General features: G+C 34.4%; 1 protein-coding gene across 2 annotated transcripts; it reads left to right on the top strand.

Annotated features, from left to right (window-relative positions):
• The first annotated feature begins 14921 nt into the window (after positions 1–14921).
• LOC108461579 (cytochrome P450 CYP749A22-like) lies at positions 14922–17095 on the top strand. Of its 2 annotated transcripts, none has more exons than XM_053024266.1 (5): positions 14922–15389; positions 15475–15698; positions 15768–16000; positions 16082–16460; positions 16591–17095. In XM_053024266.1, exons 1-5 carry the CDS (start codon positions 15077–15079, stop codon positions 16687–16689), a joined length of 1248 nt encoding a protein of 415 aa, XP_052880226.1. In that variant the 5' UTR covers positions 14922–15076; the 3' UTR covers positions 16690–17095. The 2 variants fall into 2 exon arrangements, with proteins under 2 accessions (XP_052880226.1, XP_052880225.1); XM_053024265.1 differs by having other exon boundaries at positions 14930–15389; positions 16544–17095.
• The last annotated feature ends 732 nt before the right edge of the window (positions 17096–17827 follow it).

Raw genomic sequence — 17827 nt, 5'->3', positions numbered from 1 at the left:
GAAGATAGAGAACAAGGGAAAAGCAAGCAAATACTCCTCGAAAGGTAAACGCTCAGGTCAAAGTAGTGCTATCTGGACTGTTCATTCGGAGCAGCCGATCGAGACAAGAGTACCTGACGTATATATGCTATCCGGCAAGGGAAGAAGCTTCGCTCCGATGTGATAGCTGGTAATTTCTATCTTTTGATGATTCTGTATGCTTTAATTGATCCCGGATCTACACATTCATATATTTGCACCGCATTAGTGTCGTAAAAGAAAATGACCGTTGAGTCCATCGACCTTGAATTGCAAGTCACTAATCCACTAGGGCAAAGTGTGTTGGTTAATTTAATATGTCTCAATTGTCCACCGAAAATACAAGGTCGTGAATTCTCTGCGATTTAATGTTGTTACCTTTCCGAGAATTTGATGTTATTCTTGGAATGGATTGGTTGATTGAACACGATGCCATAGTGAATTGTAGAGAAAAACGGATTGATTTAAAATGTCGACAATGAAATAGTTTCAAATTGAGTTTGGGGATAAAAAGAATGATGTCGATTATTTCACCTTTTACACTCGAAAATTGATTCTAAAGGTAATAAAGCATTTCTAGCTTATATTCTTGATACTCGGGTTCGAATTGAAGATGGAACAATTGTCATTGTTAATGAGTTTATTGATGTGTTTCGAGGAATTACCCGTTTACCCCGGATCGTGAGGTTGAATTCACAATTGATGTAATTCCTGCATGTACTCCAATATCAATAACACCGTATAGAATGGCACCAATGAGTTAAAAGAGTTGAAGACACAGTTGCAAGAGTTATTAGATAAAGGGTTCATCGAATCGAGTACATCACCTTGGGGCGCTTTGCCTTATTTGTGAAAAGAAAGATGGTTCGCTATGATTGTGTTTTGATTACGCAGCTTGAATAAGGTAACAATTAAAATAAATATCCATTACCTCGTATCGATGATTTGTTTGATCAACCGAAAGGTGCTGCAGTTGTTCTCAAAAATAGACCTTAGATCCGGGTATTATCACCGAAGGTTAAAGAGTGTGATGTGCCAAAGACCGCTTTTCGAACTCTGTATGGTCACTACGAATTTTTGGTAATGCCTTTTGGTTTAAAGAATGCCCTCGCTGCATTTATGGATTTAATGAATCGAATTTTTCAGTCTTATTTAGATAGATTTGTGGTGGTATTTATTGATGACATATTGGTCTATTCAAAGACGAATCCAACATGCACAAAGACTTGAGAATTGTACTACGACTTTGAGAGAAAAACAGTTATATGCTAAATTTAGTAAATGTGAGTTTTGGCTTCATGAGGTTGGATTTCGGGTCATATTATATCGCTTGAAGGAATTCGTGTGGATCCAAGTAAAGTTTCTAAAGTGGTGAATTGGAAAACACCAAGAATGTAACTCAAGCGAAGTTTTCGGGATTAGCAGGATACTATCGCCGCTTTTGTAAAGAATTTTTCCATGATTGCTTCACCAATGACTCGCTTATTACGTAAGAATGTTGAGTTTATGTGGTCTCGATGAATGTCGCAGAGCTTTGATCGCTTAAAGAAAATGTTAATGAAGCTCCATCTTAACTCAACCGTAATCGTATACCGTATGTTGTGTACAATGATGCATCTTTAAGTGGTTTGGGTTGTGTGTTAATGCAATGGGAAAGGTAGTGGCTTATGCTTCACGGCAATTAAAACCACATGAAAAGAATTACCCTACACATGATCTTGAGTTAGCGCAATTGTTTTTGCCTTAAAAATTTGGAGACACTATTTATATGGTGAGAAGTGTTATATGTATACGGGTCACAAAAGTTTGAAATACTTAATGACTCGTATGAACCGAACTTAAGACAGAGACGGTGGTTAGAGTTGCTGAAAGACTATGATTTGGTTATTGACTATCATTCAGGGAAAGCTAATGTAGTTGCTGATGCACTGAGTCGAAAGTCATCCTTGTTTGCACTTCGGGCAATGAATGCTCATTTGGCTCTTAATGAAGAAGGTGTTGTATTAGTAGAATTGAAGGTAAAACCAATGTTTCTTCAACAATTCGTAAGTGCAGAATGAAGATCCAAAATTGGTGCTTTGAAACGACAAATGGTTCGGGATAATTTAGATTCGAGTTCAAGATTAATGATGAAGGTATATTGCACTATCATAATAGGATTTGTGTTCCCAACAATTCGATTTAAAGAATGATATTCTTTCAAGCACATAATAGTATGTATTCTATTCATCCGTAGTACAAAAATGTATGGTGATCTCAAAAAGACATATTGGTGGCCTGGTATGAAAAGAGAAATTTCGAATTTATTGCAAAATGTTTGATTTGCCGAAGTTAAAGCAGAGCATCAAGTGCCAACGGGTTTATTACAACCCATTATGATTCCTGAATGGAAGTGGGAGCATATTTCAATGGATTTTGTGTCAGGATTGCCTGTGACTCCGAGAAAGAAAGATTCGATATGGGTGATTGTTGATAGATTGACAAAGTTAGCACACTTTATTCCAGTCAGAATAGATTTTTCACTTAATAAGTTAGCAGAATTGTATGTGTCAGAGATTGTGAGACTTCATGGAGTTCCAATATCTATCATTTCGCATCGAGATCCGAGGTTTACTTCAAGATTTTGGAATAAATTGCAAGAAGCCTTAGGCACCGATTGAATTTTAGTACAAGATTTCATCCTCAAACAGATGGACAATGAGCGAGTGATTCAAATTTTAGAAGATATGTTAAGATGTTGTATACTCGAGTTTGGTGACAATGGAAAAGTATTTACTGCTGGTGAGTTTGCTTACAACAATAGCTATCACCTAGTATAAAATGACACCATTTGAGGCTCTTTATGGTAGAAAATGCAAGACTCCATTGTGTTGGTCTGAATTGAGTGAATCAAAAATAGTTGGGGTTGATTTGATTCGAGAAACCAAGAGAAAGTCCGGATTATTCGAGATAGTCTAAAAGTCGCCTGATCGTCGAAGTCATATGCGGATTTAAAACGAAGAGACATAGAATATGCAAGGGTGATCGAGTATTTTAAAAGTTTCACCATGGAAAAGGGTGTTACGATTTGGTAAAAAGGAAAATTAAGTCCGAGATTCATAGGGCCATATGAAATTGTGGAAAGGGTTGGTCCCGTGGCTTATCGTTTGGCTTTACCTCCTAACTTGAGAAGATTCATAATGTGTTTCATGTGTCTATGCTAAGGCAAGATAGGTCGATCCTTCACACGTAATTCCCATACCGAAATTGAGCTTCAACCAGATATGACTTATTCGTAAGAACCAAGAAGATTTTGGCTCGTGAAGTTAAGGAATTGCGAACAAAAGAGTACCATTGGTTAAAGTATTATGGCATCGACATGGTATGGAGGAGGCAACCTGGGAAACAGAGGAGTCAATAAGATCACAAGATTCAAATCTATTTTCAGTAACAAATTTCGAGGACGAACTTTTAAAGGGGGAGAGTTGTAACGGCCTAATTTTCAAGTGGTGTCGGAAATGGTGATTTGAGATCACTAAATTCGACAAATAAGATTGAATAAGATAGTAATTTAATATTTATGAGTCAAGTAAGAATTTAGAAGAATTTGTGAAATGGTGAAATTAGTGAATTAAAAGAATTTATTAGGTCAAACGGGTCAAAAATGAGGTATCGAGACCTCAAAGTTGAAAATCGAGCTATAAATATTTTTATAAATATTTATGGAGTGTCATTGAGTTAGTATTAAAGTTTCATTAGAAAATTTTAACGCTTGGATGGCTAATTAATTGAAAAGGATTAAATTGAAAATAGCACAAAATTTGTTAAATTGTGAGTAAATAGCTTAAGTATTTAAAAGATGGATTTAAAGACCAATTAGACCCAAAGGTTAATGGCTGGACGGTTTGGGTATGAAATAAGCAAGAAAACAATGTGAACAAGGGCAAAATTGGAAATAGATAAAAGTTAATAGTTAAATAATGATGTAATTGAAAATCTAGACATTTTCTTCATAATTTCTCAGCCAAAACGCCATAGAAGGTCTGGAGAAAGCTGGTTTTCATATTTTTACATCATGTGAGTCTAATTCTTGCTTTTTCTTGATAATTTTTATGTTTTTATGACTTTTACAATTAGGTCCACTTGTAGAATTCATTAGTTTTTGATTTTATGGGTGAAATTGGAAGTTACCCTGGATGGATAAGGAATTTTATGATGAATTATTATGAAATTTAAGTTCTAATTTCATATTAAGGTGGTTTTATTAAGTGATTTTGATAGGAAATGATATTTAGGACCTAATTGTGAAAAAGTTGTGAATTGAAGGTTGCTGTTGAAATTCAGAATATAAAAGGTTTTGAAATAGTTTATAATGATAAAATAAAGTGTTAATTGAGAAAAATTAGTTCAATTGATGGGTGAATTGAGTAGGGACTAAATTGTGAAAACTGAAATTTTGGGGTAAAAGTACAATTTCGAAATTTGAACAGCATAAATTGTGAAGTGAAATAGAAATCAAATAAATGCTAATGAGTAGAAATATTTTATATTATAGATCAAGAATCCAAAGAAGAACGAGGAAAAGAAAAAGTTGCGAATAGTCCCAAAATTTCAATATCTTCTACAAATTAGCCGGTAAGTTCATATGGTTGAAATTAGATGTTTATTTGTGAATGATTGAAGTATATAATGTGTTATTATATACTAATTTGTTGTGGGATTGTGTAGATTTTGTTAATGAAAGAATAAATGTGGAAATGCAAATTACGAAAAACGCAGGATTGAGTACGCTCAGATCGTGACGTGTGATGAATTGATGGATAAGACCATGGTTGTTCCATGGCAAAGTGTGAAATGTAGGTATGGTATCATCCATACTGAGTTGTGAAATGTAGGTATGGTATTATCCATACCGAAATCAGTGAAATGTAGGTATGGTATTATCAAATCCATACCGAGTTAAGAAATGTAGGTATGGCATTTCCCATACCGAAGTTAAAAAATGTAGGTATGGTATTTCAATGAGGAAAACCATACTGAGTTGTGAATCGTGGCATTGAGCAACGACGTACTCAATTTCGTAAGCCGCTTCCTAATTTGATTATAAGAAATAAAAGAGAAGTGATCCAAATGAAAGAGATTGAGTAGTTGTTACTTGTTGAGCTCAACTATGTGAATTATTATAACAATGGTTGTGAATCGCAGGAAACTTTAGTAAATGTTTTGGTATTGTTTGGAAATATTATGTTTGGTAAGCATTACTTTTAACCTATGAACTTACTAAGCTTCAATAAGCTTACTTGTGTGTGTTTAATATTTTTATGTAGATTGACTTGAAGTGAAGTGGGTAGATCGGATCAACACAACAAAGCACACTATCCGATCAATTCGGTAGCTTTTGTTTTATGTTTGAAGATTTATATGGCATGTATAGAGTTTGAATGAATTGAAGTAAAGATGTTATAAACTAGTTAACAATATTTGTACTAAAATAGTTTTCGTAAGTAGCAGTAGTTTGACTTTGAAAATCACTAAAAATAGTAGAAATGGAATTAAATAATGAATAAATTATGGAATCGAATCTCGATGAGTCTATTTTCATATGGAAGAAGCAAAACAGGTATATGAGCTATATTTTATGAGATGTTTAAATTTTTGTGAAACAGGGCCAGAGCAATTTCTGGATCCCCTGTTCTGACTTTGGAAATTCACCATAAATTTTACAAAGATAATTAGAAGTCATACTTTATATGTACAGATTCCTTATTGAGTCTAGTTTTATTAGAGACAAATGGCATAGTCATTGAAGCTCTGTACAGAGAGATATCTGATTCGTAATACACAAAGGTCAGAGTAGTCAAACCCTGAAACAGGGAGATTTTAAATAATAAACTGTACTAATTGGCTTGACCAAAATTCTAGAAAAAATTGGTAAGTAGATATATGAGTATAAATTCAGAGAAAATTTACGGATTTGGATTTTGAGTTTTATAACTCGAGATATGAATTATTTAGCAACTATGACACAGTTGGACAGCTTGTCTGGAAAGTGTGATATAAATTGTTTGAATTTGTTTAAGTGCTCAAATAAGTTTAGTAATGCCTCGTGCTCGACTCCATGACGGTCTCGGGTAAAGGGGCGTTACATTTATTGGTATCGAGCCTGGTTTAGTCGATTCTCGGAACGAATTTGATGTGTAAAGTGTTTAAAAATACATGCCATATAAATCTGTGATAGTGTGATGTGAATGATCCGATCTAATTACTAATTTTTGTTATAGATTGTAAAGATGCCTGATAGACCCGATGGTGCTAGTCAGGAAGAGGAAGTTAATAGTAGAATACAGACTTCTGAGCAGGGAACAAGTGGTAATGTCCTGATTTCTTTGATGATAGAGGAAGAACTTAAAAATATGATTTACGGATTAATGAATCAGTGGTATCATGAAACAATACAAGGAAGAAGTCAGCACAACAACCTCCTCCTCCCCTCACTGTACCACCGCCATAACCCTGCTGTTCTCCTTTAATAGATGAATCTAGCAAAGAACACCAATTGAAAAACTCGAAAAGTTTGGAGTGAAGAATTTCGAGGAGATCGGACGATGATCCGGTTAAAGCAGAGTATTGGTTAAAGAGTTTGGAGAGTTTTAAACAGATGATGTGTTCTCCTGAGGACTATTTGGGATGTGCGCTTTCACTATTGAACGAAGAAGCGATAATTGGTGGGAAACCATTGAGGCAAAGGGTACCGCAGATAAACTTACGGGAATTCTTCCAAAACGAATTTAAGAAGAAGTATGTGGGAAAGAGATATTTAGATAAGAAGAAGAGAGAATTTCTTGATCTTCGACAAGGGAATAAAACAAGGGCGAATATGAAAGAGAATTTGTGTATCTCAAGAGATATGCTCGGGATGTTGTAATCGACAGAGGAAGAAATGTGCATTAGATTTGAAGAAGGGCTTAATGATGAAATCGTAATGATGATTGGAGGTACAGAGATTCGGGAATTTGTGATTCTGTCTGATCGAGCTCAAAAGATGGAAGAAGTGTATAACAGAAAGATGCAAAGAGAAAGAAGAGGTAAAGAGGTATACAAAAGAAGTTTCTCTAGACCAACTTCGACTTTTTCGGCCAAAAAGTTCAGAATGATTCGTCGACCGTTATAATCCCAAACGATCGAATAACAAAGAAACGACTCAACAAGATGTCTGAGTAACTAAGAAACCAGCAGCTAGTGTTAGTAGTGTGCAAAATATTCCGAGACTTAGATGTAAAAATTGTGGTAGATTTCATATTGGTGAGTGTTGGGGAAGAGCCGGAGCTTGCTATAAATGTGGTGGAACTGATCATTTTATTCGGATCGTCCTCAATTATTAAAAGAAGATAGAGAACAAGGGAAAAGCAAGCAAATACTCCTCGAAAAGGTAAACGTTCAGTCAAAGTAGTGCTATCGGATCTGTTCATTCGGGAGCACCCGATCGAGACAAGAGTACCTGACGTACATATGCTATCCGCAAGGGAAGAAGCTTCGCTCCGATGTGATAGCCGGTAATTTCTATCTTTTGATGATTCTGTATGCTTTAATTGATCCCGGATCTACACATTCATATATTTGCACCGCATTAGTGTCGAAAAAGAAAATGACCGTTGAGTCCATCGACCTTGAATTGCAAGTCACTAATCCACTAGGGCAAAGTGTGTTGGTTAATTTAATATGTCTCAATTGTCCACCGAAAATACAAGGTCGTGAATTCTCTGCGATTTAATGTTGTTACCTTCCGAGAATTTGATGTTATTCTTGGAATGGATTGGTTGATTGAACACGATGCCATAGTGAATTGTAGAGAAAACGGATTGATTTAAAATGTCGACAAATGAAATAGTTTCAAATGAGTTTGGGGATAAAAAGAATGATGTCGATTATTTCACCTTTTACAATCGAAAATTGATTCGGAAAGGTAATAAAGCATTTCTAGCTTATATTCTTGATACTCGGGTTCGAATTGAAGATGGAACAATTGTCGATTGTTAATGAGTTTATCGATGTGTTTCGAGGAATTACCCGGTTTACCCCGGATCGTGAGGTTGAATTCACAATTGATGTAATTCCTGCATACCCAATATCAATAACACCGTATAGAATGGCACCACCGAGTTAAAAGAGTTGAAGACACAATTGCAAGAGTTATTAGATAAAGGGTTCATCGATCGAGTACATCACCTTGGGCGCACTGCCTTATTTGTGAAAAGAAAGATGGTTCGTTGCGATTGTGTTTTGATTACGTGCGCTTGAATAAGGTAACAATTAAAATAAATATCCATTACCTCGTATCGATGATTTGTTTGATCAATCGAAAGGTGCTGCAGTTGTTCTCAAAATAGACCTTAGATCCGGTATTATCACCGAAGGTTAAAGAGTGTGATGTGCCAAAGATCGCTTTTCGAACTCGGTATGGTCACTACGAATTTTTGGTAATGCCTTTTGGTTTAAAGAATGCCCCTGCTGCATTTATGGATTTAATGAATCGAATTTTTCAGTCTTATTTAGATAGATTTGTGGTGGTATTTATTGATGACATATTGGTCTATTCAAAGACAGAATCCGAACATGCACAAGACTTGAGAATTGTACTACGACTTTGAGAGAAAAAGCTTATATGCGAAATTTAGTAAATGTGAGTTTTGGCTTCATGAGGTTGGATTTGGGTCATATTATATCACCAAGGAATTGTGGATCCAAGTAAAGTTTCAAGGCGGTGGTGAATTGGAAAACACCAAGAATGTAAATCAAGTCTAAGTTTTCGGGATTAGCAGGATACTATCGCCGCTTTTGTAAAGAATTTTTCCATGATTGCTTCACCAATGACTCGCTTATTACGTAAGAATGTTGAGTTTATGTGGTCTCGATGAATGTCGCAGAGCTTTGATCGCTTAAAGAAAATGTTAATGAAGCTCCGTCTTAACTCAACCGTAATCGTATACCGTATGTTGTGTACAAGGATGCATCTTTAAGTGGTTTGGGTTGTGTGTTAATGCAATGGGAAAGGTAGTGGCTTATGCTTCACGGCAATTAAAACCACATGAAAAGAATTACCCTACACATGATCTTGAGTTAGCTGCAATTGTTTTTGCCTTAAAAATTTGGAGACACTATTTATATGGTGAGAAGTGTTATATGTATACGGGTCACAAAAGTTTGAAATACTTAATGACTCAGAAGGAACTGAACTTAAGACAGAGACGGTGGTTAGAGTTGCTGAAAGACTATGATTTGGTTATTGACTATCATTCGTGGAAAGCTAATGTAGTTGCCGATGCAATCGAGTCGAAAGTCATCCTTGTTTGCACTTCTGCAATGAATGCTCATTTGGCTCTTAATGAAGAAGGTGTTGTATTAGTAGAATTGAAGGTAAAACCAATGTTTCTTCAACAATTCGAAGCTGCGCAGAATGAAGATCCAAAATTGGTGCCAAACGACAAATGGTTCGGGATAATTTAGATTCGAGTTCAAGATTAATGATGAAGGTATATTGCACTATCATAATAGGATTTGTGTTCCCAACAATTCGATTTAAAGAATGATATTCTTTCTCAAGCACATAATAGTATGTATTCTATTCATCCGGTAGTACAAAAATGTATGGTGATCTGAAAAAGACATATTGGTGGCCTGGTATGAAAAGAGAAATTTCAGAATTTATTGCAAAATGTTTGATTTGCCAGCAAGTTAAAGCAGAGCATCAAGTGCCAACGGGTTTATTACAACCCATTATGATTCCTGAATGGAAGTGGGAGCATATTTCAATGGATTTTGTGTCGATTGCTCGTGACTCAGAAAGAAAGATTCGATATGGGTGATTGTTGATAGATTGACAAAGTCAAGACACTTTATTCCAAATCGTAATAGATTTTTCACTTAATAAGTTAGCGTAATTGTATGTGTCGAGATTGTGAGACTTCATGGAGTTCCAATATCTATCATTTCGCATCGAGATCCGAGGTTTACTTCAAGATTTTGGAATAAATTGCAAGAAGCCTTAGGCACCAGATTGAATTTTAGTACAAGATTTCATCCTCAAACAGATGGACAACAGAGCGAGTGATTCAAATTTTAGAAGATATGTTAAGATGTTGTATACTCGAGTTTGGTGACAATTGGAAAGGTATTTACCGCTATCGAGTTTGCTTACAACAATAGCTATCATCTAGTATAAAAATGACACCATTTGAGGCTCTTTATGGTAGAAAATGCAAGACTCCATTGTGTTGGTCTGAATTGAGTGAATCAAAATAGTTGGGGTTGATTTGATTCGAGAAACCAAGAGAAAGTCCGGATTATTCGAGATAGTCTAAAAGTCGCCTGGATCGCCGTAAGTCATATGCGGATTTAAAACGAAGAGACATAGAATATGCAATGGGTGATCGAGTATTTTAAAAGTTTCACCATGGAAAAGGGTGTTACGATTTGGTAAAAAGGAAAATTAAGTCCGAGATTCATAGGCCATATGAAATTGTGGAAAGGGTTGGTCCTGTGGCTTATCGTTTGGCTTTACCTCCTAACTTGAGAAGATTCATAATGTGTTTCATGTGTCTATGCTAAGGCAAGATAGGTCGATCCTTCACACGTAATTCCCATATCGAAATTGAGCTTCAACCAGATATGACTTATTCGGAAGAACCAAAGAAAATTTTGGCTCGTGAAGTTAAGGAATTGCGGAACAAAAGAGTACCATTGGTTAAAGTATTATGGCATCGACATGGTATGGAGGAGGCAACCTGGGAAACAGAGGAGTCAATAAGATCACAAGATCCAAATCTATTTTCAGTAACAAATTTCGAGGACGAAATTTTTAAAGGGGGAGAGTTGTAACTACCTAATTTTCAAGGGTGTCGAAATGGTGATTTGAGATCACTAAATTCGACAAATAAGATTGAATAAGATAGTAATTTAATATTTATGAGTCAAGTAAGAATTTAGAAGAATTTGTGAAATGGTGAAATTAGTGAATTAAAAGAATTTATTAGGTCAAACGGGTCAAAAATGAGGTATCGAGACCTCAAAGTTGAAAATCGAGCTATAAATATTTTTATAAATATTTATGGAGTGTCATTGAGTTAGTATTAAAGTTTCGTTAGAAAATTTTAACGCTTGGATGGCTAATTAATTGAAAAGGATTAAATTGAAAATAGCACAAAATTTGTTAAATTGTGAGTAAATAGCTTAAGTATTTAAAAAGATGGATTTAAAGACCAATTAGACCCAAAGGTTAATGGCTGGACGGTTTGGGTATGAAATAAGCAAGAAAACAATGTGAACAAGGGGCAAAATTGGAAATAGATAAAAGTTAATAGTTAAATAATGATGTAATTGAAAAATCTAGACATTTTCTTCATAATTTCTCAGCCAAAACGCCATAGAAGGTCTGGAGAAAGCTGGTTTTCATATTTTTACATCATGTGAGTCTAATTCTTGCTTTTTCTTGATAATTTTTATGTTTTTATGACTTTTACAATTAGGTCCACTTGTAGAATTCATTAGTTTTTGATTTTATGGGTGAAATTGGAAGTTACCCTGGATGGATAAGGGAATTTTATGATGAATTATTATGAAATTTAAGTTCTAATTTCATATTAAGGTGGTTTTATTAAGTGATTTTGATAGGAAATGATATTTAGGACCTAATTGTGAAAAAGTTGTGAATTGAAGGTTGCTGTTGAAATTCAGAATATAAAAGGTTTTGAAATAGTTTATAATGATAAAATAAAGTGTTAATTGAGAAAAATTAGTTCAATTGATGGGTGAATTGAGTAGGGACTAAATTGTGAAAACAGTAAATTTTGGGGTAAAAGTACAATTTCGAAATTTGAACAGCATAAATTGTGAAGTGAAATAGAAATCAAATAAATGCTAATGAGTAGAAATATTTTATATTATAGATCAAGAATCCAAAGAAGAACGAGGAAAAGAAAAAGTTGCGAATAGTCCCAAAATTTCAATATCTTCTACAAATTAGCGGGTAAGTTCATATGGTTGAAATTAGATGTTTATTTGTGAATGATTGAAGTATATAATGTGTTATTATATACGAATTTGTTGTGGGATTGTGTAGATTTTGTTAATGAAAGAATAAATATGGAAATGCAAATTAGGAAAAACGCAGGATTGAGTAATGCTCAGATCGTGACGTGTGATGAATTGATTTGATAAGACCATGGTTGTTCCATGGCAAAGTGTGAAATGTAGGTATGGTATCATCCATACTGAGTTGTGAAATGTAGGTATGGTATTATCCATACGGAGCTGTGAAATGTAGGTATGGTATTATCAAATCCATACTGAGTTAAGAAATGTAGGTATGGCATTTCCCATACCGAAGTTAAAAATGTAGGTATGGTATTTCAATGAGGAAAACCATACTGAGTTGTGAATCGTGGCATTGAGCAACGACGTACTCAATTTCGTAAGCCGCTTCCTAATTTGATTATAAGAAATAAAAGAGAAGTGATCCAAATGAAAGAGATTGAGTAGTTGTTATTGTTGAGCTCAACTATGTGAATTATTATAACAATGGTTGTGAATCGCAGGAAACTTTAGTAAATGTTTTGGTATTGTTTGGAAATATTATGTTTGGTAAGCATTACTTTTAACCTATGAACTTACTAAGCTTCAATAAGCTTACTTGTGTGTGTTTAATATTTTTATGTAGATTGACTTGAAGTGAAGTGGGTAGATCGGATCAACACAACAAAGCACACTATCCAGATCAATTCGGTAGCTTTTGTTTTATGTTTGAAGATTTATATGGCATGTATAGAGTTTGAATGAATTGAAGTAAAGATGTTATAAACTAGTTAACAATATTTGTACTAAAATAGTTTTCGTAAGTAGCAGTAGTTTGACTTTGAAAAATCACTAAAAATAGTAGAAATGGAATTAGATAATGAATAAATTATGGAATCGAATCTCGATGAGTCTATTTTCATATGGAAGAAGCAAAACAGGTATATGAGCTATATTTTATGAGATGTTTAAATTTTTGTGAAACAGGGCCAGAGCAATTTCTGGATCCCCTGTTCTGACTTTGGAAATTCACCATAAATTTTACAAAGATAATTAGAAGTCATACTTTATATGTACAGATTCCTTATTGAGTCTAGTTTTATTAGAGACAAACGGCATAGTCATTGAAGCTCTGTACAGAGAGATATCTGATTCGTAATACACAAAGGTCAGAGTAGTCAATTTTAAATAATAAACTGTACTAATTGGCTTGACCAAAAATTCTAGAAAAAAATTGGTAAGTAGATATATGAGTATAAATTCAGAGAAAATTTACGGATTTGGATTTCGAGTTTTATAACTCGAGATATGAATTATTTAGCAACTATGACACAGTTGGACAGCTTGTCTGGAAAGTGTGATATAAATTGTTTGAATTTGTTTAAGTGCTCAAATAAGTTTAGTAATGCCTCGGGCTCGACTCCGGCGACGGTCTCGGGTAAAGGGGGCGTTACAATTATTATTATTTTTTGTTTTAAAAATTTATTATTATATTATTTTTAATATTTATATTAATATTATGGATAAAAATACGAGTTTTATACGGATAAAAAATACTCGAAACGGGTCGAGCCTGTCAGGTAGGCACGACTAGTCGTGCCTAACAGGCAGGCACAACACCCTGCACATTTCCCTTTTCTTTATTTGCATTTTACAAAAAATTAGTCTTATATCACTTTTGGTCCCTCTACTAGGCCTAAAATTAAAATTCAATCTTTATACTTGAATTTCTACAATAATATTTGGTCCTATTTTTTATAATTTTTTTTCCAAATAATTAATATTGTTAATTACTCTGTTAAAGTTTTTAACGTGTTTTTTTAAACAAAATATTAGTTTAACAAAACAATGATATGTTAGTCGTAATAAGTTTTAAATAATAAAATTTCTAACAAAAATGTATTCCAACTTAACATATCATTGTTTTGTTAAACTAATATTTTGTTTAAAAAACACGCCAAAATTTTATCGAGTAATTAACAAAATTTTAAGACAATTTTGTTAGAAATTTTATTATTTAAAACTTATTCCAACTTAACATATCATTGTTTTGTTAAACTAATCAAAATTTTATAGAGTAATTAACAAAAATTTTAATACAATTTTGTTTGAAATTTTATTATTTAAAACTTATTCTAACTTAACATATCATTGTTTTGTTAAACTAATTTTTGTTTAAAAAACACGTCAAAAATTTTATCGAGTAATTAACAATGTTAATTATTTGGAAAAAATTATAAAAATAGAACCAAATATTATTGTAGATATTCAAGTATAAAGATTGAATTTTAATTTTAGGCCTAGTAGAGGACCAAAAGTGATATAAGACCAATTTTTGTAAAATGCAAAGAAAGAAAAGGAAATGTGCAGGTGTTGTGCCTACTTCGTCAAGCACGACTAGTCGTGCCTACCTAATGAAATTGACCCGCTTTTATTTTTTATCCATGTAAAACCCATATTTTTATCTATATATTAATATAAATATTAAAAATAATATAATAATAATTTTTAAAACAAAAAAGAAATTTAATAATAAAATAATGGGTTGTGCCTGCTGTGTAGGCACAATCCCAAAAAGATACTATTTTCGTAATTAATCTGGCTGACAACTTATTTTGGTGTATAAATTTTTTTTTTATAATATTAGGGTAAAAAACTCCTATATCACCTATAAAATTTAGTTATCTTTTTAATTTCTTTGGCGTATTATAGAAAAACAATTTTAGAGTAAATTTCTAACCACACCGCAATTAACACGATTTGAATCAAATCATATCTTAGTCAAGAGACAAAATCCTGTTATTGAGGGCCCTAGTAGCAGGTATTTAATAATAACTAGAAGTCAAATCCTGCACGCTTCCCAGTTCTGTGTATTGCATTGGCTGTAATTTTCAAAGAAAAATATACTAAATAAATGAGAGAAAATGACCTAACCTTGAAGAGGGACAAGTGTAGTCTCTTGATGCGAAATGTGTTTGACTGTCAGCTTGCAAAACCCAGATTAATATAACAGATGCAAAATCTGATCAGTGAAGATAAGAAAATGGAGACCATGGGAAATCTTCTAATCCTGTTTGCAGCTTCTTTATGCCTCTACCTCTTCGTTGCTTTGCTCAATGTTTTCTACAAGTATTGGTGGATACCTCATCGGGTACAGTTCATCATGAATTCACAAGGAATCAGAGGACCTCCTTATGAATTTATCCATGGAAACAACAAAGAAATTGCCCAAAAGCTCATGGAAGCATCTACCAAACCTATGGCCTTGACACACGATATATTTCCCAGAGTCATGCCTCATGTTTACTCCTGGATCAACAAATACGGTGAGAATATGTTTTTTTTTTCTTTTTTGGGTAGTATTTTCTGATTAACCTCCACTTTCCATGAAGAGAAATCATTTTCTTTCAGGGAAGACTTATCTTAGTTGGAATGGAATTCGAGCTCAACTGCTAATTACAGACCCAGAACTGGTCAAAGAGGTCCTTAAAAACAGTGACAAAGCTTTTCGAAAGCCAAAGGCTTCATATTTCTTCGACAAGCTAATAGGCGACGGGCTTGCTTCAACCGAACGTGAGAAATGGGCAAGGCAAAGGAAACTGGCCAATTATGCCTTTCATGGGGAGAGCTTAAAAGTAAATCATCTCTACCTTCTAATCTAATTATTGTAGTGGGACATTTACAAACTTGATACTTTTTTGCAGAATATGACTCCAGCTGTAGTTGCTAGCGTTGAAACCATGCTTGAGAAATGGAAAAGTAAAGAGGGCAAAGAGATAGAAGTGTTCCAAGAGTTCAGATTATTGACTTCAGAAGTGATATCCAGAACCGCCTTTGGTAGCAGTTACTTGGAAGGGGAGAAGATTTTTGACATGTTGACGAAGTTGTCAGTAATTACAGGCAGAAATATTTTTAAAGCAAAGATTCCCATCATCAGGTAACTTCATCAAATCTTTACTTTGTTAATCAACATACTGCAGCTGCCAATGGGTTGATTTAATCTGGTTGTCCTTTTCAGCAAGTTTTGGAAATCTGCTGATGAAATTGAATCAGAAAGAATTGCCAAAATGATACATGATTCTGTGATGAGCATTGTTGAAAAAAGGGAAAAGAGGGTAGTGACCGGAGAAGCTGATAATTTCGGCTGTGATTTTCTGGGATTACTTGTTAATGCTTATCATGAGGCGGACGAGAAAAACAGACTTTCGATACAAGATTTGGTAGATGAGTGTAAAACTTTTTATTTTGCTGGGCAAGAAACAGTCAATTCCTTGCTTGCATGGGCAACCCTGCTTTTAGCAATACACACCGATTGGCAAGACAAAGCAAGAGCAGAGGTGATTGAGGTCTTTGGTAATCAAAACCCAGATTCTGAAGGGATGGCCAAATTAAAGACGGTAAGCAAACTATACAAATTCAATAGCTTGAAAACTAACAGTGACCATTTATATTGCCTTTTGGATTTTTTTTTCTCCAACAGATTACCATGATTATTAATGAAACTTTACGGCTTTATCCTCCTTTAAGTGGCGTGATAAGAGAAGTAGGAAGAGAAGTCCAATTAGGAAAACTTGTCCTGCCTACACATTCAGAAGTCGACATGCGAATCATAGCACTTCACCATGATCCTGACTTATGGGGAGATGATGTTAATCTTTTCAAGCCAGAGAGGTTTGCTGAAGGGATAGCGAAAGCTACTAAGTACAATGCAGCTGCATTTATGCCTTTTGGATTGGGACCTCGATCTTGCGTTGGCATAAGCTTTGCAATCACTGAAGCGAAAACTGCACTTTCCATGATTCTGCAACGCTACACTTTCACCGTCTCCCCTACCTATGTTCATGCACCTGCACTACGTCTTACACTCAAGCCACAACATGGGATGCAATTGTTGTTTCATTCACTACATTATGATGCTTAAAATTCTAGGTTGTTGGTCCCAATATAGTAATATATAGTAAAATGTGGATGATACCGTACTTTGCAACCATTCGATGATATATGGTTTGGGGATTTCATGTTTTGGCAACAAGATTATATGCTTTTTTTTTGTTGTTGATATTGTTAAAGGTGAAAAAGGTATTACAGCAAACATCGCCACCGCAGGAGCAGGCCCTACAGTCCTGTGAATAACATAATCAACAACAAAATAGTCCACCAAAGAGAAATCAATTCAAATTACCCCAAAAAGCTGGAACGGCAGCAGCAAATCCAGTCAGCTCCCTGAACATCATACAGAAACAAGAACATCACAATCCAGTCATATACACGCCAAAGCAGTTAGATTCTTTATACACATTCACAACGGAGACATTATGGGATCTCATCACACAGCTTGGTATATGACCTATCCAGCATTTGAGAAATAGTGAAGATGTCAAGTCCAGGAGCTTGAAGTGAAGTTTTTATTACAATAATCCAAAATATTTTCAAATCCAAGCCGGAATTGATTTAATGTCAACAGTACGACATGTACTTCAAGATCAAACGTACAAACTATCTACCGATGGAAAAAGAATAGTAGCTGATAAAAATAGCATAATTCAAAAATCAAGAGATGAAGAATCCATACAACTGCTAAAGAAAATAGTAGATATGGAAATAGACGATTTTCCTTCAGAAATAATTGAAGAAATCAAGAACACGTGGGAGACTTGAAATTCACCAAGACTATCACCAGAATCTTTACACCTGGATGAAATAGAAACATGGAACCTGGACAACATCCAAGAAGGATAAAGACAAAGACCACGTGGAAAGTCAA

Source organism: Gossypium arboreum, chromosome 13, assembly GCF_025698485.1.
Source record: "Gossypium arboreum isolate Shixiya-1 chromosome 13, ASM2569848v2, whole genome shotgun sequence".
Lineage (NCBI taxonomy): Eukaryota > Viridiplantae > Streptophyta > Magnoliopsida > Malvales > Malvaceae > Gossypium > Gossypium arboreum.
Note: the sequence above shows the minus strand (reverse complement) of the source record. Positions and strands in the feature narration are given on the sequence as shown.